The sequence below is a fragment of the Lethenteron reissneri genome, chromosome 68, assembly GCF_015708825.2.
Source record: "Lethenteron reissneri isolate LAM-NWPU_2019-01 chromosome 68, ASM1570882v1, whole genome shotgun sequence".
Classification (NCBI taxonomy): Eukaryota; Metazoa; Chordata; class Hyperoartia; order Petromyzontiformes; family Petromyzontidae; genus Lethenteron; species Lethenteron reissneri.
Window position 1 is genome coordinate 6,366,701 of NC_083846.1, and position 27,179 is coordinate 6,393,879.

Consider the following 27,179-nt stretch of genomic DNA (forward strand, 5'->3'; position numbering starts at 1 on the left):
GAGATCACACAAACTACACTCACTCACTCTGTAGAACAGGGGGAGATCATACAAACTCCACTCACTCTGTAGAACAGGGGGAGATCATACAAACTCCACTCACTCTGTAGAACAGGGGGAGATCACACAAACTACACTCACTCACTCTGTAGAACAGGGGGAGCTCACACAAACTACACTCACTCACTCTGTAGAACAGGGGGAGATCACACAAACTACACTCACTCTGTAGAACAGGGGGAGATCACACAAACTACACTCACTCTGTAGAACAGGGGGAGATCACACAAACTACACTCACTCACTCTGTAGAACAGGGGGAGATCATACCATTCACTCACTCTGTAGAACAGGGGGAGATCATACAAACTCCACTCACTCTGTAGAACAGGGGGAGATCATACAAACTCCACTCACTCACTCTGTAGAACAGGGGGAGATCATACAAACTCTACAAACTCTGTAGTACAGGGGGAGGTCATATAAACTCTCCTCACTCAGTAGAACAGGGGGAGATCATACAAACTCCACTCACTCAGTAGAACAGGGGGAGATCATACAAACTCCACTCACTCACTCTGTAGAACAAGGGGAGATCATACAAACTCCACTCACTCAGTAGAACAGGGGGAGACCATACAAACTCCACTCACTCAGTAGAACAGGGGGAGATCATACAAACTCCACTCACTCTGTAGAACAGGGGGAGATTATACAAACTCCACGCAAAAAGTGAGCCCTGGTCAGGGTATCGAACCCTGGCTAGAGATGATGGACGCACATTACATTTGAAATGGAGCAAAATATTTTTATTATTATTACATCATTAGTATTATAACTTTTTTTCTCTCTCAATGTATACACAACACAAAATAAGTTTTACCAAAACCTGTCCCCACCTTCTCAGCAGCGGCTGCACAGATAAACAAAAACAGCGCTCTCCGTTACAATGGCAGCGTCTGTCCGTCCCTGGCAACCCAGACGCCATCCCAGTCGTGACCTGCATCCGTGAACAAGACAATCCCCACTTGGGCACCAAGAAATCCAATCGCGTCGCTTCGGAGCTCGACACTTCATCATCAACATCACCAGCAAAAAATCGTGGACAGTAACAACGACCGCCGTTCGCCACTAAGTGGCGGTGACGTCACTTGTGCCAGGCCACGTGAAGTGTCGAACGCTCGCTGGCAGGGTCACGGGGCAGACCCAGCAGGTGCCACGGGTCGACTGACCGACATGAATGCCCGATGCACCACCTGTGCCCCCTACGGTGACAACTCGCTGTGCTTAAGCCACGCGGACAATAACACACGCACACACACATTGATAATATACACCCGAGCACGTGCGGCATCACAAATGTCCACGTGCAGAACTGAACACACCACACACGGTGACAAAACCTTCTCCCCCCCCCCCACGTAGCCACCACAGCCACTGTCGGGGCCAAGTTTCCGTGAGCGAGCACCCTTCACCCATCGCAGGCACTCGCAGGAGACAAAGATCCCGCGGACGGCCTCCACAGACCGCTGGGGCAAGTGCTGTTGGCGGGCAGCGCCCATCAACGCCAGATCCGCTCGCTCGTGCCGGGGCATGGTGACCACCACCACCACCACACCTGGTCTCGCCGGTGAAGAGGTTTTATCCACGCTGCAGCCGGGGGGAGGGAACTGATTTTACGGCCGAGTTGACCTAGAGGAGGTCCAGACCTGGGGATGATTTTCCTTCCACCGGTTGGCAGTGGCGTGCAGTGCCCGGGGGCAAAAAAAAAGTTAAATAAAATAAAAAACTTTCGTGCGCCAACTACTTAAACCATTTCACCAGGTAAGGCCCCACCGACCGATGCAGCCTCTTTTTTCAGAAGCAACCACCTGACATCACAAATGAAGCGGAATCATCATCACGTGGAAATTTATAGCAGCAGCCAAATATTCTTAAAGGCGTGGCGATGTTGATGCTAACTGTGGGAGGGGAAAAAAAATCGGAAAGCCCCAAGGGGGAAAAAATTAATCCACGTGACCAAGGGGAGGACACGCAAACTCCAAATACACAGCAGCGGGCGTCAGGGTCGGGATCGAACCCACGACCTCCTGCATGTCAGGCGAGGTAGTCAACGTCGCCTCGCCACCGTGATGACACCCCCCCCACACACAGAGCCCAACCACCTTCTGTTGAAACTTACAGCCCCCCCCCACCCCCCCGAAAGGGAAAGTCCAGCGATTGTAAACTTGAATAATGGAGGCAGCAGCCACTGGTGGTGCTGTGCACACGTCAAAGATCCCCCGTGTAGCCTTAACAAGGGCGGGGGCAAGTGCTTGTTATAGCGCGTAGTGGCACCGACGAAGGCCGGTGCTGTGGCACACGAGGAGGGGGGTGGGTGGCCAGCACCACACCCGGCCGCCTTTGTCTCCCCAGTGGCGATGTTTACACGTCGCGCCAGGTACTCATTTGAGGCAGAGCCGACCTAGGGGAGGCCCAGGAATCGGTTCAGATAATCGTCACCGGTGTTGGCCGGGAGCGGGAATCTAACTCGGGCCGCCGGGTTCGTAGCGCAGCGGCACTAACCGCGACGACACCTCAACCGTCACACACTTCACAATAACAACCGCCGCTCGCCACTAAGTGGCACCGACATCACCAAGGCGTCCGTGCCAGGCTGCGCACGTTAAGGCCACGTGAAATGTCGCACGCAGGAGGTGACGGGACAGACCCAGGTGCCATGGTTGGACTCGTCAGAGATGACTGGCCGATGCGCCACAATGTGCTCCATACGATGCCAACCACCCCACACACTCACCCTCGCACAACACAACACACAACGTAGACCTCGCACGCGACTTGAGCACACCAGTGACAACCAAAATCTCATCCCACCAGCAGAGACGGTGGGGGTACCACGACCTCCCCGATCATCATTATTTGTTGATGAGAAGAGGGGTACGCTCATCACCACCACGCTGCTCCCTTCCCAGCCGCCCGTCGTAGTCACCCCCCGCCCCGCAATCACCACCACCACAACCACCACCACCACCACCACCTTCATCGTCGTCGTCGTCGTCATCCCGCCGCTTGCCGGGCCGGCGCAGCGCGGCGCAGGCGGCCGCCAGCGCGGCACAGGCCCGCTCGCGGGCGCCGGGCCGGTGGTGGCTGGGGTCCAGCACGTTGGTGGCGCGCCGCTCCGTGTGGTAGAGCCACTCCTCGTAGGGGCACGGCGGGAAGGTTGGCAGGCTCCAGCCGCGGTGCGCCTGGAACAGCGTGCCGGCCAGGGCCAGGGCGGTCCACACGCACGCCAGCACGTAGTCTGGGGCGGGGGGGGGGGGGGGGGGGGGGCGGCAAGCACGTAGTCTGGGGGGGGGGGCAAGCACGTAGTCTGGGGGGGGGCGGCAAGCACGTAGTCTGGGGGGGGGCGGCAAGCACGTAGTCTGGGGGGGGGGCGGCAAGCACGTAGTCTGGGGGGGGGCGGCAAGCACGTAGTCTGGGGGGGGGCGGCAAGCACGTAGTCTGGGGGGGGGGCGGCAAGCACGTAGTCTGGGGGGGGGCGGCAAGCACGTACTCTGGGGGGGGGCGGCAAGCACGTAGTCTGGGGGGGGGCGGCAAGCACGTAGTCTGGGGGGGGGCGGCAAGCACGTAGTCTGGGGGGGGCGGCAAGCACGTACTCTGGGGGGGGGGCAAGCAAGTAGTCTGGGGGGGGGGGGGAAAGCACATAGTCTGGGGGGGGGGGGGCAAGCACGTAGCTAGCCACGTCACAGGAGACCCGAGTCCTTTCAGAATACGGCGGTGCAACGATAACCGCCGCGTGGAAGCCAACGTCGTGTCCACCCCCCCCCCTCTGGCCGGTGGAGGCGGTGGCCTCACCGTTGGTCTGGAAGGGCGCCGCGTTGTAGGCCCGCGTGTAGTCCTTGAGGGCAGCGCGGCGCACCGTGTTGAGCAGCAGGTAGGGCAGCGAGGAGCGCACAAAGACGGCGCTCGCCAGCACCACGGCGTAGCCGCCCAGCACGGCGCACGCCACCACGCTCAGCTACGCGCCGGCACGGGGGGGGGGGGGGGCACAAACACGGTGGCACGTGGTTGGTCGTGAATCCGGCGTACAGGCAGAGGAGAGGGAGCGAACCCCGAGAGAGCCCAGAGAGAGCCCAGAGAGAGCCCAGAGAAAGCCCAGAGAGAGCCCAGAGAGAGAGAGCCGAGATCCCAAACAGAGCCCCTGGACTTTAACCTTTAAAATATTTTTGGTTTTATTGTTTCTACGAAGCGTCAATGCCAACAACCAGTGACAGTGGACACGTCCACGGCAACTAAAAGGTGTTCACGTCACGCGTGAGCGGCCATCATCTGAGAGATGGGGGGGGGGAATTAAAAACGCGTAGCCAAGCGAATTATTTACAATTGTGCACAGGGCGTCCCGAGCACCCCCCCCCCCCCCATTTATTTAAAAACTCACCCCCCCCCCCCCCCCCCCGCCGGTGTGACGGTAGTACGCATGCTCAAGCTTTAGCCGTGCTTTTACGAGGCCCAGCCGTGCCCATCGCCTTCCAATCTCCGCTTCCTCGCTCCGTAGACCGCCAAGTTTTGCCCTTGGGCACAGCGACACCGCAGGTGTTGCCCTTGTGGTCGATGCTGCAGACGCCGCACCTCCACAAGGTCCATCCTCCTCACCAGATCGGCTCATGGCCCAGCCGACTCTGGGTGGAGTTTCGGTCTTGGTTTGGGGCTTAGGGTGCCGTTAAAACGTCCCCCTACAATTGTACGCGCGTCAATTCGAGATTTGAAGCTTTCGTGACTGCAAGGATTCATACTCTTGGGTTTTTTCGGGAAAGTGACGTAGGGTAGAAAATAAAATGAAAACTAGATTTAGTTGTTTTCATTTATAAAAAAATAAAATAAAATAAATGAACTAAATTTAGTTGTTTTAATTTATTTCATACCAACGTGACTTTACCGAAAAACCCAGAGAGTTTGTGCGCGCGTTGTCTGCACTAAAACAATGCCAAAGTGTCGTTGTTAAGAACAGTTTCCTGGCCGGGCTTTTGCCTCGGTGCGTACACCATTCATAAACTCGGCATTTGGTGTTCTTCACCAAAGACAAAAAAATAAAAATCAACCGAAGCTCAGAGACCTCTTCACAATCTCCTTAAGGCGGCAGCAGCTCTCTGGCCTGCGCCGTGCTCCAAACAGAACTGCCTCTCTGGCAGAGCGATGGTCGGGGTGGGCGAGGAAGCCCTGGCCGCCGCCACCGCCGAGAGAGAGAGACTCTACCCCACTTGGCATCTCAGGGAGTCGTCGGGATTCGTTTCTGGGTCACTGGACAACATCCACTTTGTTCCTTCGAAGATCAAAGCGCTTGCATCCGCCGCTGGTCACCGTGTGCCCCACTACAATTAAGGCTCACTGTGGTAAGACCAGCAGTCATTAGATCTGGGTGGGTATTTAAGCAGACTAACACGTAGCAGGCTTTCAGCGACCAATATTATTCATAATAAACGTTTTTGGATCGGATCGCGTTACTTATAAATGTGTCGTAACCCTCCACCACCCGACACGGCCAATCAGCAAAAAAGTGTCACGGCTTGTCTCCCACACGTGCCCCCCCCCACGCGCCCCCCCCCCACGCGCCCCCCCCCACGCGCCCCCCCCCACGCGCCCCCCCCCACGCGCCCTCTCCCCCACGCGGATTGTGATCGAGGGGGAGCGAGTGTGTGGATCTCTTACCACGAAGGGGCACAGCAGCAGCATGATGGGCACGAAGAGCGTGCCGCAGGAGAAGCACATCCAGAAGTTGACGTCACTTTGGAAGAGCCGGAGATCGCCTGCAAGGAGAGAGGGGGGGGGGTCAGGGGGGGCAAAGCGCTCCATGGTTTACCCCCCCCCCCCCCCCCCCCCCACATTCTCTTGGAAGGGGACTTCAGTCGAGACGGTGGTCGCAAGATCCAGTCTTCTAGCAGCAGAGGAAGCCCCCTACCACCACCAAAATATAACTTCACCACCACCACTACCACCACCAAAATATAACTTCACCACCACCACTACCACCACCAAAATATTACTTCACCACCACCACTACCACCACCAAAATATTACTTCACCACCACCACTACCACCACCAAAATATTACTTCACCACCACCACCAGATCCTTATGACAACCACCACCATCATCACAACGACCACCATTTGCCATGTCATAACCACCGACCACAATTACCAGATCTCACATCACCGCAACCAACATTGGCACCATCATGATGACACCTACCACCTATTACACCACAAAAAACTGCTGGTGGAGTCGGTGTGTAGTTGATGAGGTTGGTGGTGGAGTCGGTGTGTGGTGGACGAGGTTGGTGGTGGAGTCGGTGTGGGGACGACGAGGTTGGTGGTGGAGTCGGTGTGGGGACGACGAGGTTGGTGGTGGAGTCGGTGCGTGGTGGATGAGGTTGGTGGTGGAGTCGGTGCGTGGTGGACGAGGTTGGTGGTGGTGGACGATGAGGTTGGTGGTGTCGGTGCGTGGTGGACGAGGTTGGTGGTGGAGTCGGTGCGTGGTGGACGATGAGGTTGGTGGTGGAGTCGGTGCCCTCACCGAGTGGCGAGAAGAATGCGGCGGAGGTGAGCAGGAAGCCGAGCAGCGTGCCGCTGGCGAGGATGCACACGGTGCACAAGCCCAGACGCCACCACAGCGCCAGCAGCAGCAGCCCGCACACCACTCCCGCAGAGCACGCGATGGCCACACGCGCTGGGGGCGGGGGGCAAGCCAGCGGCACCGTCAACGTACGCCAGTGCACGGCCACACACACACACACGTCCACACACACGTCCACACACACGACAGCGCCCACACACACGTCCCCACGCACACGCACACACGCACACACACACACGCACACACGTCCACACACACACGCACACACACACACGTCCACACACACACACACGTCCACACACACGTATGTCCACACACGTATGTCCACACACATGTACGTCCACGTCCACACACACACACACACGCTGGGGACGGGGAAGCCACGTCACCGTACGCCAGCGCACGGCCACACACACACACACGACAGCGTCGACACGCACACACGTCCACACACACACGACAGCGCCCACACACACACACACACGACAGCGCTCACACACACACACACGACAGCGCCCACACGCGCACACACGTCCACACACACGTCCACACACACACGCACACACGCGCGCCTCACCATCGTCGCCGAGCTCTGCCGTGGTGTGGATGCTTGTGTGGATGGCCGTGTGCACGGTGACGCGCGTCACCACCACGTACACCGCAAGGCAGCCCACCAAGAAACCGTCCAGGAACACCTCTGCAGCAGCAACAACAACAAACAGCTCGATTATTGCAACTCGCTACTCTACGGGACGTCTGGAAAAAAAAAACATTAGCAAGCTGCAGCGTGTAGACAACATTCTCTGGCCACGCGTTGTGATCAAACCCACACGACTTTCTGCATACCAGGCAAGGGAGATCACATCGCCTAGCCACAGCAGCAACTCGCTACTCTACGGGACGTCTGCCAAAAAAAAAACATTAGCAAGCTGCAGCGTGTGCACACCATCCTAGGCCACAAATGAACCGAGCGACACATCGCTGCTGATCTCATCGGCAAGGAGCGTTAAACCACCCTGACGTGGACTCTGGTTATCCTCGCAGCAGCAGCAGCGGCAGCGGCAGCGGCAGCGGCAGCGGCAGCGGCAGCGGCAGCGGCGGCGGCAGCGGCGGCAGCAGCAGCGGCAGCAGCAGCGGCAGCAGCAGCGGCAGCAGCAGCGGCGGCAGCAGCAGCAGTAGCGGCAGCGGCGGCAGCAGCAGCAGCAGCGGCAGCGGCAGCAGCAGCAGCAGCAGCGGCAGCGGCAGCGGCAGCAGCAGCAGCAGCAGCAGCAGCGGCAGCAGCAGCAGCAGCTTGTGGCTGGTCATCCAATAAAAATGGTGGCCACCACATCGCGCACTTTCGGATGTGCTTCTGTGGCACCTTGAAATCTAAACTTTAAACTCGGAGCTTTAGAACTGCCCTTTGTGTTTAGCTCGTCTTGCTCCCCGCACCTCCGATTAGCACGGCTGGCTACGTACGTGGCGATGGAAGTTCAACGTAGGTCCACGCGTGCACCACCCATCGCCAGTCGGCCCACTACACCGAGGACACCACCAACCTTAGCCAGAGAGCCTGGCCCCACGTGGAGAAAGGGGACTTACGCGTTTTGAAGAAGCGATGTCCGAAGAAACACATGAAGAGTCCCACGAGGCCGGCCAGTACCATGAGGACCTTGTAATAAGTCTTGCCTGCAACACACAGAGACAAAGGTCCCCCGTGTAGCCTTCAACAGACTGTTGGGGCAAGTGCTGTTAGCGGGTAGCAGCATCTTATGAAGGCCGGCAAGGCACACGAGGGGTTTGGGTGGCCAGCACCACCACGCCCGACCGCCTTTGTCTCCCCCAGTGGCGATGTTTACTACACACCGCCAACAGGCAGTCGTTTAAGGCCGAGTCAACCTAGGGGAGGCCCAGGACCGGTTCGGATAAACTGTCACTGGTGGTGTTGGTGGCCGTGAGCGGGATTCGCACTCGCATCGTAGCCGGGTACGTAGCTGCACTACCGCTCCCCGTTATAAATAGGCAAAGATCCCCCGTGTAGCCTTAACAGACTGTAGGGGCAAGTGCTGTTAGCGAGCACCTGTGAAGGCCGGAACGGTACACGAGGGAGTGGTGTGGCCAGAACCACCGCGCCCGACCACCTTTGTCTCCCCCATTGGCGATGTTTTTACACACCGACCAGTTCAGATAATCACCGGTGTCGACCGCGAGCCGGAAAATTGAACCTCAGAGGCCGCCGGGTTCGTAGCGCTACTACCGCGACCGCTGCCCCACATCGGCACCTCCCATGGCCGACGCTGCGGCACTCGAGGGAGGGGCTGGGTGGCACGCGAGGGAGGGGCTGGGTGGCACACGAGGGAGGGGCTGGGTGGCACTCGAGGGAGGGGCTGGGTGGCACGCGAGGGAGGGGCTGGGTGGGACTCGAGGGAGGGGCTGGGTGGCACGCGAGGGAGGGGCTGGGTGGGACTCGAGGGAGGGGCTGGGTGGCACGCGAGGGAGGGGCTGGGTGGCACGCGAGGGAGGGGCTGGGTGGCACGCGAGGGAGGGGCTGGGTGGCACGCGAGGGAGGGGCTGGGTGGCACGCGAGGGAGGGGCTGGGTGGCACTCGAGGGAGGGGCTGGGTGGCACGCGAGGGAGGGGCTGGGTGGCACGCGAGGGAGGGGCTGGGTGGGACTCGAGGGAGGGGCTGGGTGGCACGCGAGGGAGGGGCTGGGTGGCACTCGAGGGAGGGGCTGGGTGGCACGCGAGGGAGGGGCTGGGTGGGACTCGAGGGAGGGGCTGGGTGGCACTCGAGGGAGGGGCTGGGTGGCACGCGAGGGAGGGGCTGGGTGGCACGCGAGGGAGGGGCTGGGTGGCACGCGAGGGAGGGGCTGGGTGGCACGCGAGGGAGGGGCTGGGTGGCACGCGAGGGAGGGGCTGGGTGGCACTCGAGGGAGGGGCTGGGTGGCACGCGAGGGAGGGGCTGGGTGGCACGCGAGGGAGGGGCTGGGTGGGACTCGAGGGAGGGGCTGGGTGGCACGCGAGGGAGGGGCTGGGTGGCACGCGAGGGAAGGGCTGGGTGGGACTCGAGGGAGGGGCTGGGTGGCACGCGAGGGAGGGGCTGGGTGGGACTCGAGGGAGGGGCTGGGTGGCACGCGAGGGAGGGGCTGGGTGGCACGCGAGGGAGGGGCTGGGTGGGACTCGAGGGAGGGGCTGGGTGGCACGCGAGGGAGGGGCTGGGTGGCACGCGAGGGAGGGGCTGGGTGGCTCACGAGGGAGGGGCTGGGTGGGACTCGAGGGAGGGGCTGGGTGGCACTCGAGGGAGGGGCTGGGTGGCACTCGAGGGAGGGGCTGGGTGGCTCACGAGGGAGGGGCTGGGTGGCACCCGAGGGAGAGGCTGGGTGGCTCACGAGGGAGGGGCTGGGTGGCACCCGAGGGAGGGGCTGGGTGGCACCCGAGGGAGGGGCTGGGTGGCACCCGAGGGAGGGGCTGGGTGGCACCCGAGGGAGGGGCTGGGTGGCTCACGAGGGAGGGGCTGGGTGGCTCACGAGGGAGGGGCTGGGTGGCTCACGAGGGAGGGGCTGGGTGGCTCACGAGGGAGGGGCTGGGTGGCACCCGAGGGAGGGGCTGGGTGGCTCACGAGGGAGGGGCTGGGTGGCACCCGAGGGAGGGGCTGGGTGGCACTCGAGGGAGGGGCTGGGTGGCACACGAGGGAGGGGCTGGGTGGCACCCGAGGGAGGGGCTGGGTGGCACTCGAGGGAGGGGCTGGGTGGCACACGAGGGAGGGGCTGGGTGGCACCCGAGGGAGGGGCTGGGTGGCACACGAGGGAGGGGCTGGGTGGCACCCGAGGGAGGGGCTGGGTGGCACTCGAGGGAGGGGCTGGGTGGCACACGAGGGAGGGGCTGGGTGGCACACGAGGGAGGGGCTGGGTGGCACACGAGGGAGGGGCTGGGTGGCACACGAGGGAGGGGCTGGGTGGCTCACGAGGGAGGGGCTGGGTGGCACGCGAAGGAGGGGCTGGGTGGCACGCGAGGGAGGGGCTGGGTGGCACGCGAGGGAGGGGCTGGGTGGCACGCGAGGGAGGGGCTGGGTGGCACTCGAGGGAGGGGCTGGGTGGCACACGAGGGAGGGGCTGGGTGGCTCACGAGGGAGGGGCTGGGTGGCACTCGAGGGAGGGGCTGGGTGGCACTCGAGGGAGGGGCTGGGTGGCACACGAGGGAGGGGCTGGGTGGCTCACGAGGGAGGGGCTGGGTGGCACTCGAGGGAGGGGCTAGGTGGCACGCGAAGGAGGGGCTGGGTGGCACTCGAGGGAGGGGCTGGGTGGCCAGCGACGGCTCGGACGTCTGTACGTACGTCACGTGGAACGTGGCACCGGTGCGTATTTGCCCGTGCCAAGTAGTCGTCACGCAAGGGTGTAAAAGGGGGGTCGGGGCGCGGGACGGTGTGGAGAGGCACGGTTCGGAGGAAGAGACTGGGCAACGGTGATGAGGGGAGTTTGAAGAGGGGAACGGGAGGAGGAGGTCGAGGTGGGGGGGGGGGGCCCAACGCCAATAACCAACAAACGCCGATGGTCGACCACCAACCGAATCGGGACCGGGCCATGCGGCGATGCGACCACCCGACTCCAGAAGTGGCGCATCAAAGATGACTCGGTGGCCGAGCGATCGGCATGGCCACCAATCCCAAACCAAAAATCGAGCGCCGCGTCGTAAACAAGCCGCTGCCGCCGCTGCCGCCTTCAAAACGGACGAGATCCCCACCCTGCGTCCGATCAGACAATCGAGTGGATAACTCCATCTTTATCCTGCTGCTATGAATCCGTACGAAAGGGAAAAGAAGTCGACACAAAGTAGCGCCTACACCAAATGATTAATTTGGCAGCTGCCAAATGTAACATGAAAAAATTAACCCGTAAAAACAAAGTTTTTCACTATAAATCCTTTATATGCGTGGCGGCTAGAGTCCTCTCGTCCTCTGGTTTGAGATGGCTGCCACCTATGGGTCAGATGATTGCCTGCCACCATTAAGCAATTGGTAATTAAATATAATTTTTTTTTTCCTAAAAAGTGTAAAATTTTGGAAAAAAAATTTCACGAACATTAATTGTCACGCACAACGAGTCTGTGTGCAAAATGTCAGCTCGATTGGATCACGGGAAGTGGGTTAAAACACGACCTAAAGATTTGCACGGTCGTAAGCGCGCAAGCAAGCAAGCGAACTTAAAAAGAGTCGAGCTTAGTGGAGTTGAGCACGGCCTGGCAACGTACGGTGCCGAAGAATTTCAACGTAAACACACCGAGGCCGAGCCAGCCAGGGGCTGCAGGCGGGGAGCGAGAGACCACGGCAACGGCGGCGAGCGGCGACAGCGCCGATGGTGGTTCACGAGGACGACCACGACGATGACGACGTCACGGGAATAACGGCAACGGCCACGGCGACGGCGATGGAGACGCACCGAGGTGGTAGCAGCCGTCGCTGCGCGCCGCGAAGCTGCAGGCGTAGGTGGCGGCGGGCACGTAGGCGGCGCTGGTGTTGCGCCGGGGATCGCGCACCACCACGCAGTACGCCACGCCCTGGCCCGGGTACGACGTCTGCACCAGGCGTGGCTTCTCCGACGAGCTCAGCGTCCGCATCTGGGGGGTGGAGGGAGGGAACGGGGAAAAGGTCGTGGAAGCGATTTCAGAACCTCCTCTGGGGAGGTTGAGATGGGGTTGGTTGGGGGGGGGGGAATAAAAACAAAACTTCCATCTTGGGAGAACAGCCCACAGATAAAAGTGGACATTAACAGAAGCGCTTCTGGGGAAGATCCTTTTACCAAGATGACGCTCTGGGTCAAAACACACACACAGTGGAAGGTTGGGGGGGGGGGGGGGCGGCATTGAGAATTTGACGGTCACACCGCTGTCAATACGTACGGAGGTTCTCGTGCCACGCCAGTGGGTCCTGGCCTCGCCAGCGGTGACCGAGTGACCCGTGGACTCACAAGGGGAGACTCAGAGCTGTAGGTGTGTGGAACTTCTTTCGCACAGTACGTAGCCAACTGTGCTAAATCGGAAGGACAACTAAACACGAAAAGCCGTAATGATTATTTGAGTTTGCCGATGTCGATGATGACGATTATTTGGAAGTGCACCGTTCCCAGTGGCTTGCTAATATCAGAAGGGAAGAGCGTTCCAGACGGCCGCCAGGAGCAGCGGATCTGAAAGCGCCGCAGATCCCCGGGGGGGGCGTCAAGCGTGATTAAACTCTGCCACGCCATGCAACCCGCAGATTAATATAAATAAATAAAAATCGACGAATGTCACATGCTGGGTTTAAAATTAAATATATATATAATTTTATCGTACAGGGTGCCAACCACTGTGCCACACACACCCCCATCAAAATAGAAACTTGTACGCGTTCCCTTGGGGGTGGGGGGGTGGCGAATGAGGGGCAAATTGTATTCCAGTTGCTTCAAATATAAAAACCATTTCAATGAGCTTCTCGCACAAACAATCAGACGCGTGTCCGTCCGCGTGTGCAAGGGGGAGCGGAGCTGTAGCGGTTAGTACGCCACGCCACGAACCTGGCGATGCAGAGTTCGATTCCCACTCACGGCCAACATCACGTGACGATTATCGGAACCGATCCTTGGGGCCTCCCCTAGGTCGTCTCGGCCTCAAATGAGTACCTGGTGCGGTGCGTAACAGCATGGCCACTGGGGAGACAAAGGCGGCCGGGCCTGTTGCTAGCCACCCAATTCCGTCCTTCGTTAGGTGCTCGCTAACAGCGCTTGCACCGACAGTCTGTTCAGGCTACACAGGGATCTTTGTCTTTGTATCTGTGTGTGTGTAGGTGCTCGCTAACAGCACTTGCCCCAACAGTCTGTTAAGGCTACACGGGGGATCTTCGTCTGCATTGCGTGCGCTCGCAGGGGTTTTACAAGCGGCACGCAAAGTGCTCGCCGCAACGCGGCAACTGGGACGGACCACCACAAAGGGAAGCCATTCATCACCACGAATAGACCTCCTGTCTCGGCGAATCACCACGGCGCCCCGGGGAAGAGGCGCAAACACGAGGCGGCGGCGGCGGCATCTTCAAGGTCCTCCGGCCGGCTGGGGGGGCACCAAGAGAGCGGAGCTCCCAAGGACCCGGCATGGGCACGGCAGGGTGGTGGAAAGTAACGAGGGACAACTCGGCAGACGCGACCGGCTTGCGCGAGATCGAGGGAGAGAGAGACCGAGTGATCCAGAGACCGAGACTGAGACAGATAGAGACAGAGAGGGGGGGGGGGTCCAGAGATCTAGAGGATCGACGACTCTCACTCCCCCAAAAAAGGGGAAAAGGTCGAAAATAGTTCCCAGTCAAGGCTGGAGGAGTAGGGGATATCCATCAGCCATTCAATTGAAAAACATATAAACGCTTTACACCATACCCTCTTTCCAGTAATAATACAGAAGGATGTCAATACTTTCCTGTTCCGATGACGTACACACACGTCATTGGAACGAAACCGCAAGGGAAAAGCTCAAAATAAAGTAACTTTTATAAATCGGTATCAATCCTCCCGCAAGGCCTTGCGTGCGTGCGGTGCCTTTCGCGTGGCACAGTTTTTGGCGCCGGCTATCTTAGACTGGCGTCGGTCGTTCCGCCAACGTCCCCTGCGGTGTACGAGTGCACGTCTTAAAAATAAAAAATAAACAGCGACGCCAATACTACTACTACTAGGCATCACGCGTGCGTTCCGAAATCGGCAGCACCTGTGAAGGCCGGCACTGCACACAAGGGGGTGGGTGGCCAGCACCACGCCCGGCCGCCTTTGTCTCCCCAGTGGCGATGGTTACTGCACACCGCACCAGATACTCATTTGGGAGGCTGAGTTGACCTAGGGGAGGCCCATGACCGGTTCAGATCAAAATCGTCACCTGGCGTTGGCCATGAGCGGGAATCGAACTCGATCAGTTCATAGTGCAGCGTAGCGCTCAACGCTGCACGACCGCTCCCCACTACGCACACACTACGCACACACTACGCACACACTACGCACACACTACGCACACACTACACACACACTACACACACACACCCCTTGGTAAGTGCTCAACTCGTAACTAAACCGTCACATTGTTCACGTGACAAACCTTCACTAAAATCGGCTGCGTGTTGGGTGGTTGTGGTGGCGGGTTTGAAGACAAACCAGTGCATATTTACGCGATCTCCAACCCACAACAAACCCTCTATTTATGGACAATATTATCAATCTCAACGTTCATCCTACAAAGTGCCATCACAAGGGACAAAACAAACAGAATTCTTCATCGTTGTCCGTATTGAGACGACTGTACGCCGTATGGACCCGAAAACTCCATTTCCCTGCACAAGAATACGGGCAAACCGTATGGCTTGACAGCTCTGCCTATACAACTACTACTACTACTAGCGGCACATTTCAAAATACACAAATCCCCCCGTGTAGCCTTAACAAACTGTTGGGGCAAGTGCCAATAGGGAGTAGCAGCACCTGTACTAACGCATATGCATTCGTACACGCACCGATACAATCCGTCGGGCTCGTACAACACAAAGACAAAGATCCCCCATATAGCCTTTAAAAACACTGTTGGGGCAAGTGCTGTTAGCGAGCAACACCTATGAAGGCCAGAACAGCACACGAGGGGGAAGTGGGTGGCCAGCACCATGCCCAGCCGTCTTTCTCCCCAGTGGCGATGTTTAACAGGACCCTGCGGGGTGGGCTGGTAGGAACGAATAACCAAAGAATATAAACATAATGTATTATTACACTTGTTTAGCCAGGAAAGCCCCACTGAGTCTAAAGGTTTTTGTAGGGTTCTGCCAAGTGTTTGCAGTAGGGGGCGATGTTGCTACACCGAATCGGACGATATGAAGGGAGTGTGAGGCCTACTTCTAGGCTTTAGGCCTAGCTGTAGGCGTTAGGCCGCTGTGAGTTAATTTGTAATTTAAATGTTTTAATTATTTATGTAAAAGCTTTAAAATGTAAATGTTTCTATTTAAAAACATCAGGGAATGTAACATTGTAAAACATTAACTCCCTTTCACACACGCGGGGGTACGATACGAAGGGAGAGGTTAAGGCCTAGTTCTAGGCTTTAGGCCTAGCTGTAGGCTTTAGGCCGCCGTGAGTTAATTTTAAAATTAAATGTTTTTATAATTTAAGTAAAAGCTTTAAATTTAAATGTTTCTATTTAAAAGCATCAGGGAATGTAACATTGTTAAACATTAACTCCCTTGCACACACGCGGGGGTACGATACGAAGGGAGAGTGATAGGCGTAGTTCGAGGCTTTAGGCCTAGCTGTAGGCTTTAGGGCGCTGGGAGTTATTTTTTAATTTCAAAGTTTTAATTAAAAGCTATCTGAGGGAATTATAAGGGAATGTTACACTTGTTTAGCCAGGAAAGCGTCACCGAGTCTAAAGGTTTTTGTAGGGTCATGCCAAGTGTTTGCAGTAGGGGGCGATGTTGCTACACGGACGGACGGACGGACGAAATAATCTATTGGTGGCTGGTCCACTTCGTTCCTACCAGTATTACACACCTCACCAGGTGCTCTTTGGAGGCCGAGTCGACCTAGGGGAGGCCCAAGACCGGTTCAGCTAATCGTCACCGACGTTGGACCTTGAGCGGGAATCGAACTCGGGTGGTCAGGTTCGTAGCGCAGCGCGCCAACTGCTACCCCACCGCTCCCCCCTTACACACACACACGAGGACTTCCCCCTTACACACACACACACACAAACAAGGACTTTCCATACGTACCTTGGAGCCGTACGCCTCGCAGCCGCCGGCGGTGGACAAGCGGCGCAGGGCGCTCAGGAGGGAGTCCACCCCCAGGTCGCCCTCGTCGAGGAAGGTCTGGTAGACGTCGTACTGCAGGCGCCAGCGAGAGTCGGGGCCCGTGTCCTGGTCGCAGGCTGGTGGCGCAGAACCCCTGCGGACGAGGCAGAGAAGCAGGCGCACGCCGGCAGGCTATTCCGACGTACACACACGTACACACAGCGGCTGTAACCTAGAGTACCCGGAGATTCCTACCAGTATAAATGGTGTAGTGTATAGTATATGATTATTGTGTAAAGTATGTAAATGGTGTAGTTGGGTGGGGAGAAGGGATGACTGACCGTGGGTAACCGAGGTTGGCCGGAGCAAATTCCAGCACCGTCTCGTAGAGGTTGTAGCTCAGACGGAGGTTGGGGTCCACCTCCATGTCGTACTCCAGGTTACAGCCGCCCGGCACAGGGTCTGCTCGAGGAGTGGAGGGGAGCGGACAGGAACGAGTGGAGCGGAGAGAGTGGAGGGGAGCGGAGAGAGTGCTGGAAAAACGTGGATCGGATGTATCAAGTCGTAACTGGATGTGAACTCTTACTATCAATACCACTACTACTACTACAACAATTAACAACTGCCCCAGAGTTCCATTGCCAATCCCATCAGCTGCAAATATATTCAAAACGTTGACACGGCCCCGCCACTGCGGGGGCGGCTGGCGGGCATAAGCAACAAGTCGTTGTCAAGAATGTCAAGAAACGAGTTTGTCAATTGAAACGACGATTTCTTTGTGCAGCAGCACGGCTCGCAGCGGCGTCCCAATATTATCGAAAGGGAAGCACATTCCAGACGGCCGCAGAAGCAGCACATCTGTAGGCGTGCGGTGTGGTAACCACCGCCTTTGTTCCATCTACTGCTGGAGGAAGAGCAATGCGGTGGCGATGGCGATGGCGATGTCTCTACCCTGTGTGCGTTCTCTAATCGACGTGCCGCTCTGTCTCTCAGCGTAATCACCATCGCCGTGCACAGATCCAGGGGGCTTCCTAATATGGGAAGGCAGGAGCGTTGCAGACGGCCGCAGAAGCAGCGCGATCTGAAAGCGCCGCGCGATGTGGCGACTGTTTGTTGGATGGCCAGCCAGAAGTGGAGTGTATGGTAGTGTAGTGTAGTGAGGTATTGTGTATTATAGCAGTGTGCAGTGTGCAGAGCAAAGCAGTTGCGTAGGGCACCGCGGGAGCCACTGGCGAAAACACAGACGAACTGCGATTTAACCTACCATTATAACACGGACCACAAAAAAAAAACATTTAAAAATCACAATTAAAATAAACACACACACACTATTGAAACATAAGCATTTAAACGTTTTTTTTTTCAAATCTTACCATGCAAGGGTAAGCCGATTTTTGTGTTTAGCTTGTGGTCCTTCCCTAGCATCTCCGATGAGCACGGTCGGCTACGTACCGTGCGAAGAAAGTTCAACATACAAAGACAAAAGACAAACATCCCCCGTGTAGCCTTAACAGACTGTAGGGGCAAGTGCTGCTAGCGAGCAGCTACCTACGAAGGCCGGCACGGCACACGAGGGGGCAGGTGGCCAGCACCACACCCACCCGCCGTTGTCTCCCGCGTGGCGATGTTTACACAACGCACCAGGTACTCATTTGAGGCCGAGTCGACCTAAAGGAGGCCCAGAGCCGGTTCAAATAATCGTTACTGGCGTTGGTGGCCGCGAGCGAGAATCGAACTCGGGTCACCGGGTTCGTAGCGCGGCGCGCTAACCGCTGCACCACCGCTCCCCACTACATACACACACTACATACACACACACGACACACACACGACACACACACGACACACACGACACACACACGACACACACACGACACACACACGACACACACACGACACACACACGACACACACACGACACACACGCGCTGTGCTTAGCCACACACGCCGTGTGTGTGTGCGTGCACATGATCCTCACCACTGGCTGAATAGGCCAGCGCCAGAAGGCTGGCTGTGGCGTTGGCTTGGGCCCCCGTGTACATGTACCACAGCAGTCGGCTGTCCCGGGGATGAAGTGAAAACAGCAGCCCTGCGTCCGTGCCAGTGTACGAGTTTCCTCTCCTGAGGGCCTGACACACACACATTATTATTCCACACGCGCACACCGAAAATCTTACATCCCGATCAGCAGGTACACAACATGGGACCTTTTTTTGCCAGTATCAAAGTATGAAAAAAATATTATTAGGTTTTTACCCTTTCCTGGCAATAAAACAGGAGATGTTAAGACGTTCAAACGCCAAATCAAAAAATTAAATTACTGCATTAAATCGCACAATCTCTGACCCCCAGGAACAGGTTTGAAGATTTGCTGAGCATTTCTGTGAGGTCCTGGGGGAGGGGAAATCCCTCAGCCAGGAAAACATCATGGGACAAAGTGGGGATAACCCTGCTGAGGCTGCGGTGCCTCAACTATTGGAAGAAGTGACCCCCTGTGAGTGGCTGGCTGAGGTGCCATCTGTTGAGGAAGTACTGAAGGCGATCCAGAGTCATGAGACCAGGAATGGCACTGGGAAGAGATGATCTCCCAAACAAAATGCTGAGGGAGGGTGGCGTTTGTGCACAGACTGCCCTATATGACATCATAACAACAGTCTGGACCACTGGACGGGTTCTGCAGGATTGGTAGGATGCCCTGGTGGTCCCACTCTTTAAGAAGGGGGACCGCACAGACTGTAACAACTACAGGGGCATCTCACTACTCAGTGCCGGGAAATAATCCTTGCAAGGACATTCAACAATCACCTTGCTAGGCACGCTGAGGAGAGGCTTGCGGAAACCCAACGTGGTTTCAGGAAAGGGCGGTCCTGCAAAGATGCCATATTTTCTGTCCGTCTGCTACAGCAGAGGTGTCGGGAATTCCAACAAGACCTACATCTCTAATTTATTGACCTGGTCAAGGACAATGATACCATGAGTAGGCCTGGACTCTGGGTTGTTTTTTATGCTTTGAGTCCCTGACTCTGCTCACGATCATTAACGACCTTTATGATGGTGAGCGGGCCTGAGTTAAACTACGTGGCCGGGAGTCGGAGCCATTCCCTGTTCACCTTGGGGTGCGACAGGGATGTTCTCTGGCTCCCACATGATTTAACATCTATTTTGACCACGTAGTTCGTGAAGCCTTCAATAGCTGTACCGGAGGAATTTCCATCTGGTACAGATACAATGGGAGGCTGATCGATGCCCGGTCAAGGGATGGCAACTTATTGGTCAACCATATTATCTATGCCGATGATCTGGTAATTGCTGCTCACACAAAGGAGTTGGAGGTGCTGCTGCTGAACCTGGAGCTTGCCACCAAGAAGTGGGGCCTTACCATCAGCCCCACCAAAACTAAGCACCTGCCTGGGTATTTTGTACCATCACACTCCACCCCCACAACTCCCAATTGGTGATGGGGCAGTTATGGAGTGGAGAATTTCCCCATACCTGGGCAGTGTGCTCATGACCTGCTCCAGTTTGACAGCAGAGGTCTCACTCCAATAAGTCGAGCAGCATTATCTTTTCATCGGTTGCGTAACGCTGTGTGGAAGCTATCTTGTCTTTCGCTCCGCACAAAGCTTCAGGTCTTCTCGGCCACAGTCATTCGAACCATTCTCTACGCTTGCAAAACGTGGACCCCCCTAATTGTACATCTTCGCCGATTAGAAACATTTAGGCTGGGCTTCCTACGATCCATCCTGGGTTTAACCTGCAGGCTGGATTGTGCGAGGAGCGCACAGATCCTTGAAAGATCTGGACATCGTAGAGCTCCTCCGGCAGGCAAGGCTGCGTTGGCTGGGTCATGTAGCCTGCACAAACGCCACCCTCCCCCTTGAGGCCACTTCACGTGGCCTCAAGGTGCACATGGCCTGGCACAAGTGCCGCATCAGTGTGGGGAGCGGTAGTGTAGCGGTTAGCACGTGCCTCTTCGAATCTGGTGACCCGAGGTTCGATTCCGGCTTTCGCAGCCAACACCGGCTACAATTACCTTAACCGGACCTGGGCCTCCCCTAGGTCGACTCGGCCTCAAATGATTACCTTAGTACGGTGTGTCGTGTAAAATCGCCACCGGGGAGACAAAAGCGGGCGAGCGTGGTGCTGGCCCACCCACCCACCCCCTCGTGTGCCGTTGCAGCCTTCACTGGATATTGCTACTCGCTGAAAGCACTTGCCCCAACAGTCTGTTACAGGCTACACGGGAGGGGAATCAGAGTCATGTTGTGGGTGGAGCAAAGTGTGGGTCTGCTCCCACAGCTTCCAGGACGTCGGTTTCCGCTTGTGGAAGAGCAGAGGCTCCTCCTTAGCGGAGGCCGTTTTTTTATTTTTGTTGTTGCCGTTTACAGAATGCGAGCCCCCCGATACCACAGCCCATGTCACGCGGCTCGCGCGCAAACCGGGAAACCGAGCCAGCCCTATGTAGGGGGAGGGCGGTGGGGGATCACAGGGGAGGGAAACCGGGGGTAGGTGGGGCGGGGGAGGGTAGATAAAGAATAACTATTAAACTCCAGGGTCAGGCACCTCTCAGAATTAGTTTTAAACCCGCAAAACCACTTGAGAATACCAACAAACCCGAAGTTGGCGGTTCCATTTACCCCGCGGACATTCCGTTTACCCCGCGGACATTCCGTTTACCCTGGAGAAGGCGACGGTAACGCCGCCGTCCCGCTTGTGTGCCTGGAAGGTGACGAAGCTCGCAGAGTTGGGCAGCGCCTCCAGGGACAGCAGCAGCGTCTCGTTGGCGGAGAGACGCTCCACGCGGTTCACTCCCAGACGCAGCTCCATCCTCACGTCTGGGGACAACGCCATTTCAAAACAACAACAACAACCACCAATTTTTTTTGTTCATTTCGGGGAAGTCGGGCCCGTGTCAAGGAGGCAAAGGAGGCCGGCTCTGCCGATATTCGGTGCGAAAGAAGCTCATTACGTACACACGGCACACACAAGTGGTCAGGTTGGAAAATGAAAGATTGTGGCCATGCATCATGTAGTAAACCCATAGACCCACATAGATGCATAGAAACCCATAGCGATACACGGCGACCCACAGAAATGCATTAAAGACAGCCAGACTAGTGCCATTGTGGCCATGCAATCCGCACTATGGACCATGTAATAAACCTCAAGGGAGACACACAGATACATAGAGATGCAATAAAGACATGCCGCATCAGTAAGATCATGGCCATACAACCTAATGGCACCATATCGTAAAACCCAGAGACCCACGGAGATTCAGAGACACATCGCGAAACAGAGACCCATCGCAATACGTCGACCCACAGATGCATGAAAGACACAAGCCACAACAGTGTGATAGCCACCATGCAACTCAAATTATGGCACCATATTGTAAACCGATAGAGACCCACAGGAGATTCACAGCGACCCACAGGAGATTCTAGATTTGAAGACATAATTTCAACCGTGATGATGGGTACAAACTGAGTAATCATTGGAAAGATGTTATTAACCATGCAAAAAAGATTTAACTACACATTTTTGGACCATCATATTTGACAGGCACTATTTTACTTTACCGAGTGTTAACATCCCCAGCGTTTAACAGTACTCTCCTTTTTGTATTTGATTGTCAACCAACACTGGGCAAAACAACATGGGCATTTTCGTTCTCTTCTAGCATGTGCACCAACAGGTCCAACAGTTCCACATTCACTCTCTTCTAGCCCCGCCCCCCCTCCCAATACGTTCCCTTCATTGGCTACCACATTCAGATAAGCCCCTCCCTCCCTCCCTCCTCCCCTTAACTTGTATTTAAGAACTTGTATCTTGGAATCTTTGCCTCACTTGATACAGCAAATCTAGCTGTGACGGTCCCACCTGATGACGGAGACTTGTGTTGCCTCCGAAACGTCGTGATTTATTATTTTATTTTTATTATTACTTTTATTAATCTTAATTTTATTATTTTTTACCTACGCGACTTTACCGAAAAAACCTAGAGTATGAACCCACAGGAGATTCACAGAGACCCACAGATATCTTCTGGAAAACAGTAAAATGTATTTACAAAGGCATCTAATACAGATAATCTTCCAGTTGCACTTAACCTAAAAGGGGGACTATTTTTCAGAGCCCCAAAAAATAGTTGACAATTGTAACCTTCATTTTTCTGAAGCTGGTGACCTTTCTGATAATAATACATTGGGGGCAAACCCTGCTAATGCAATTTCTGACACCCCTGTACAAACATTAAACGAATTTAGTTTCCAGCCCATCCGCGAAAATAATGATCCGAAACATGTGTCCTACACTCTTTTTCAGGTGTTGACTGCTCCAACAAAATTACTGATGACGGTTGCTTGTGTTGCTTCCGAAACGTCGTGATTTTATTTATTTTATCTTTTTTTACCTATGTGCCTTTACCGAAAAAACCTCTTATTACGTTCCTGTTGCTCTATACCAGGTAGTGGCAAGGTGCAGAATGTGCGTATCAGGCAAACCAGTAGCACCACCACTAACAAATGTTAACTCAAGGTTTTTTGGGTTGGATCGCGTAAATATGAGTGTCGATAAACTATTAAATTCGTCGCGAAAGCTACTTGTTAGACAAATGTTAACTCTTCAGACAATAGGGAGCAGCAGCTTCATTTTATAAACATGACATTGATATAATTTAAGATTATTTTGCTGCTATACATTTCATATTTGTCAACCCATACGGTTTACCCCATATTCTTGTTCAGGGAAACTCAATTTTCAGGTCCATACGGCATACAGCCGTTTCAATACTTGAACATTTATTGAGATTATTTATTTGTGTTTCTCCCTCGTGATGGGACTTTGTAAGATGAACGTTGAGATGTATAAGGGGCACGGAGTGACCAATAAGGTATTAATTGGTCTGTAATAAGGTAGGCACTGATCAGGGGTTGACCCAAAGCCATAATTATTTTATATATATTGGGGGGGGGGGGGGGGAAAGACATTCCCCAAAATATTCAAATATGCTCAAAATGCCCCCCCCCCATAAAATAGATTTCTGTTGATATGATTGTGGTTATACTTTATTAATCCCCAATCTCTGCCATTACATACAATGAAACAAGAAAGGGTAAAACAAAAAGAAAAAACAGCAATGTAATACAACACACTATTAGACATTATTTTTTTAAATAAATAAAAAGTCCATCCCATGTGTTAGTACATTTTTTTACATTTTAGGCAGGAAATGAGTTTTTAAATTTAGATTTTTTTCTGGGGGTGGGGACCCCAGACCCCCTGGAAGATTTGCCCCCCCCCCCCAATGTTGACTCCATGGCTACGGCCTTGGGCTGACCAGGTATATGTCCACACCACGACAACGATAAGCCACAACTTTGTCGAGGTTACCATTTGTGATGGACAGGTGGTTTCTGAAACAAATAAAGTCGAATACTTCAGTGGGCTTCGCCTGCTAAGATACACCAAGAGGTTAGTTTCATTCGTGTATTTTTTCAAGCGACTCGTTTATCTTCATTTTGCAAATCTGCGCATTGTGTATTGTTGTCATAACGTTCTTACTCCATGTCCCCTCTTACTGAACATCTGTGAACGAAGAGCTTTAGAGCTCATCGGATTCCTTCTGCAGTATAAATATTCCGATGACGATTGAGAACACCACCACCACAACCACCACAACCACCACAACCACATCCACCACTCCAACCACAACCACCACCACCACCCACTCCAACCACAACCACTCCAACCACAACCACCACAACCACCACCACCCACTCCAACCACAACCACCACCACCCACTCCAACCACCACCCACTCCAACCACAACCACCACCACCCACTCCAACCACCACCCACTCCAACCACAACCACCACAACCACCACCACCACCCACTCCAACCACAACCACCACAACCACCACCACCACCCACTCCAACCACAACCACCACTCCAACCACAACCACCACCACCACTCCAACCACAACAACAACCACAACCACTCCAACCACAACCACCACAACTCCAACCACAACCACCACTCCAACCACAACTCCAACCACAACCACCACCACCACTCCAACCACCACTCCAACCACAACCACCACCAACCACTCCAACCACAACTCCAACAACAACCGCCATTCGCCACTAAGTGGCGGTGATGTCACCACGACGTTTGTGCCAGGCAATGTGCACCTTGAGGCCACGTGAAGTGTCGAACGCCCTCTGGCAGGAGGTCACGAGGCAGACCCAGCAGGTGCCACGGGTCGACTGACTGAGATGACCGAGAAGACTGGCTGATGCACCACCTGTGCCCCCTACTGTGCCAACTTGCTGTGATTTATCCACCCGGCGCTCCGCTCGTTGTTGCTAGCGTCGCTACCACCACCCCAATCACAACCACCCCGACCACCACCACTCCTAACAACCACCACTCCAACCACCATTCGCAAGTGGCGGTAACGTCACCACGACGCCTGTGCCAGGGTAGGTGCACGTCGAGGCCACGCGAAGTGTCAAACGCCCGCCGGCAGTAGGCCACGGGTCAGACCCGGCAGGTGCCACGGGTCAGACCCAGCAGGTGCCACGGGTCAGATCCAGCAGGTGCCACGGGTCAGACCCAGCAGGTGCCACGGGTCAGACCCAGCAGGTGCCACGGGTCAGACCCAGCAGGTGCCACGGGTCAGACCCAGCAGGTGCCACGGGTCAGACCCAGCAGGTGCCACGGGTCAGACCCAGCAGGTGCCACGGGTCAGATCCAGCAGGTGCCACGGGTCAGACCCGGCAGGTGCCACGGGTCAGACCCGGCAGGTGCCACGGGTCAGACCCAGCAGGTGCCACGGGTCAGATCCAGCAGGTGCCACGGGTCAGATCCAGCAGGTGCCACGGGTCAGATCCAGCAGGTGCCACGGGTCAGATCCAGCAGGTGCCACGGGTCAGACCCGGCAGGTGCCACGGGTCAGATCCAGCAGGTGCCACGGGTCAGATCCAGCAGGTGCCACGGGTCAGATCCAGCAGGTTGCCACGGGTCAGATCCAGCAGGTGCCACGGGTCAGATCCAGCAGGTGCCACGGGTCAGATCCGCAGGTGCCACGGGTCAGACACGCAGGGTCCACGGGTCAGACCAGCAGGTGCCACGGGTCAGATCCCGCAGGTGCCACGGGTCAGACCCGCAGGTGCCACGGGTCAGACCCAGCAGGTGCCACGGGTCAGATCCAGCAGGTGCCACGGGTCAGATCCAGCAGGTGCCACGGGTCAGATCACGGCAGGTGCACACGGGTCAGACCCGGCAGGTGCCACGGGTCAGATCCAGCAGGTGCCACGGGTCAGATCCAGCAGGGGCCACGGGTCAGATCCAGCAGGTGCCACGGGTCAGATCAGCAGGTGCCACGGGTCAGATCCAGCAGGTTGCCACGGGTCAGATCCAGCAGGTGCCACGGGTCAGATCCAGCAGGTGCCACGGGTCAGATCCAGCAGGTTGCCACGGGTCAGATCCAGCAGGTGCCAGGGGGCAGGTGCCACGGGTCAGACCCAGCAGGTGCCACGGGTCAGATCCAGCAGGTGCCACGGGTCAGACCCAGCAGGTGCCACGGGTCGACTGACCGAGACGACTGCCCGATGCACCTCTTGTGCCCCCTACTGTGCTGCGCTTTAGCCACCCGGCGCTCCGCACGTTGTTGTGAGCAGCATAGCGCCTCCGCTGTTGCTGGAGGGGCGACTGCCTCCCAACTGCTCAGCAGCAGCGTCCTTCACGAGCCTCCACCACCAACAACAACCACCACCACCACAACCACCACCAACAACCACCACCACCACCACAACAACCACTACCACCACCATCAACAACCACCACCACCACTACGCGCGCAGAAAGTCACAACAAACCTGCGCGGACATCGTCGTCAGCCGCGGGAGGGCTCCTCTGTAACTCCGAGGCCGCGAGAGGGATGACAGAGAGGCTCTGCAGCAGCAGCAGCAACGAGCCCCACATGGCCGCTGCGCACAGCGGCAGCAGCCGTGAGGCGAACCCGGCAGCAGCCGCGGCAGGCGGCGGCAGCGGAGGAGGAGGAAGGCGACGTCGCGTGACGGACGCCAAATGTGGCAATGAGAGCACGCGGTGCTTATATTGCGGAACTGCTGATGCGAGATAAGGACCCCCCCCTCCACCACCGCGCCCCGCCCATCCCCACCAGCTCGCCCCACGAGACCATCCCCCCTCGAGCTCTTCCGGCCCCCACCCCCAATAATCATCGTTCCCCCTGTACCTCTTCCGGCCCCTCCCCCCCCAGTACATCGGTTGCCCCCGCACCCTTTTCCGGCCCCTCCCCCCCAGTACATCGGTTCCCCCCGCACCCCCTTCCGGCCCCCCCCCCCGGTCTCTCCTCACACGCTGAATTTTATTTGTAGGCCAATGGTCAATTTAATAAATATAATAATATAGAGTAACAAAAAATAAAAATCATAATAATATATAATAAAATTATATAATTATAAATATATAATAAACCAAAATATACTTTCCCCCTCGACCGTTTCCGGCCCCCTCCCTCACATCTCTCGCCCACCCCCACCTCTCAAACCCCCCCCCCCTTCCCACCCCCTCCCCCCCCACTGTCGCGGCTATGCCCTTATATGGCAACTCAAGCAACGACTCCGGATATGACGTACATCCGCCCTCTGCTCGAGCGCACGTGCAGCTCTGCGTCACGTGACAACAACAATAACATTCGGAGCGGCCACGTGGTTAATTATCCACGTGGTTTGTTCGCCACGTGCGCTCCAATC

At 56.2% G+C, this 27,179-nt stretch overlaps 1 protein-coding gene across 1 annotated transcript; it reads right to left on the minus strand.

Moving 5' to 3' along the window:
- Positions 1 to 787: 787 nt before the first annotated feature.
- Positions 788 to 26,490, minus strand: LOC133360328 (transmembrane 7 superfamily member 3-like). Its single transcript, XM_061578976.1, has 12 exons — positions 26,280 to 26,490; positions 21,065 to 21,222; positions 18,366 to 18,516; positions 16,729 to 16,849; positions 16,370 to 16,541; positions 12,048 to 12,225; positions 8,215 to 8,301; positions 7,211 to 7,330; positions 6,574 to 6,726; positions 5,707 to 5,804; positions 3,856 to 4,018; positions 788 to 3,301 (listed from the first exon to the last, which is right to left on the minus strand). The coding sequence occupies exons 1-12, from the start codon at positions 26,383 to 26,385 to the stop codon at positions 2,916 to 2,918; spliced, it is 1,893 nt and encodes a 630-aa protein (XP_061434960.1). The 5' UTR covers positions 26,386 to 26,490; the 3' UTR covers positions 788 to 2,915.
- Between the last annotated feature and the right edge of the window lie 689 nt (positions 26,491 to 27,179).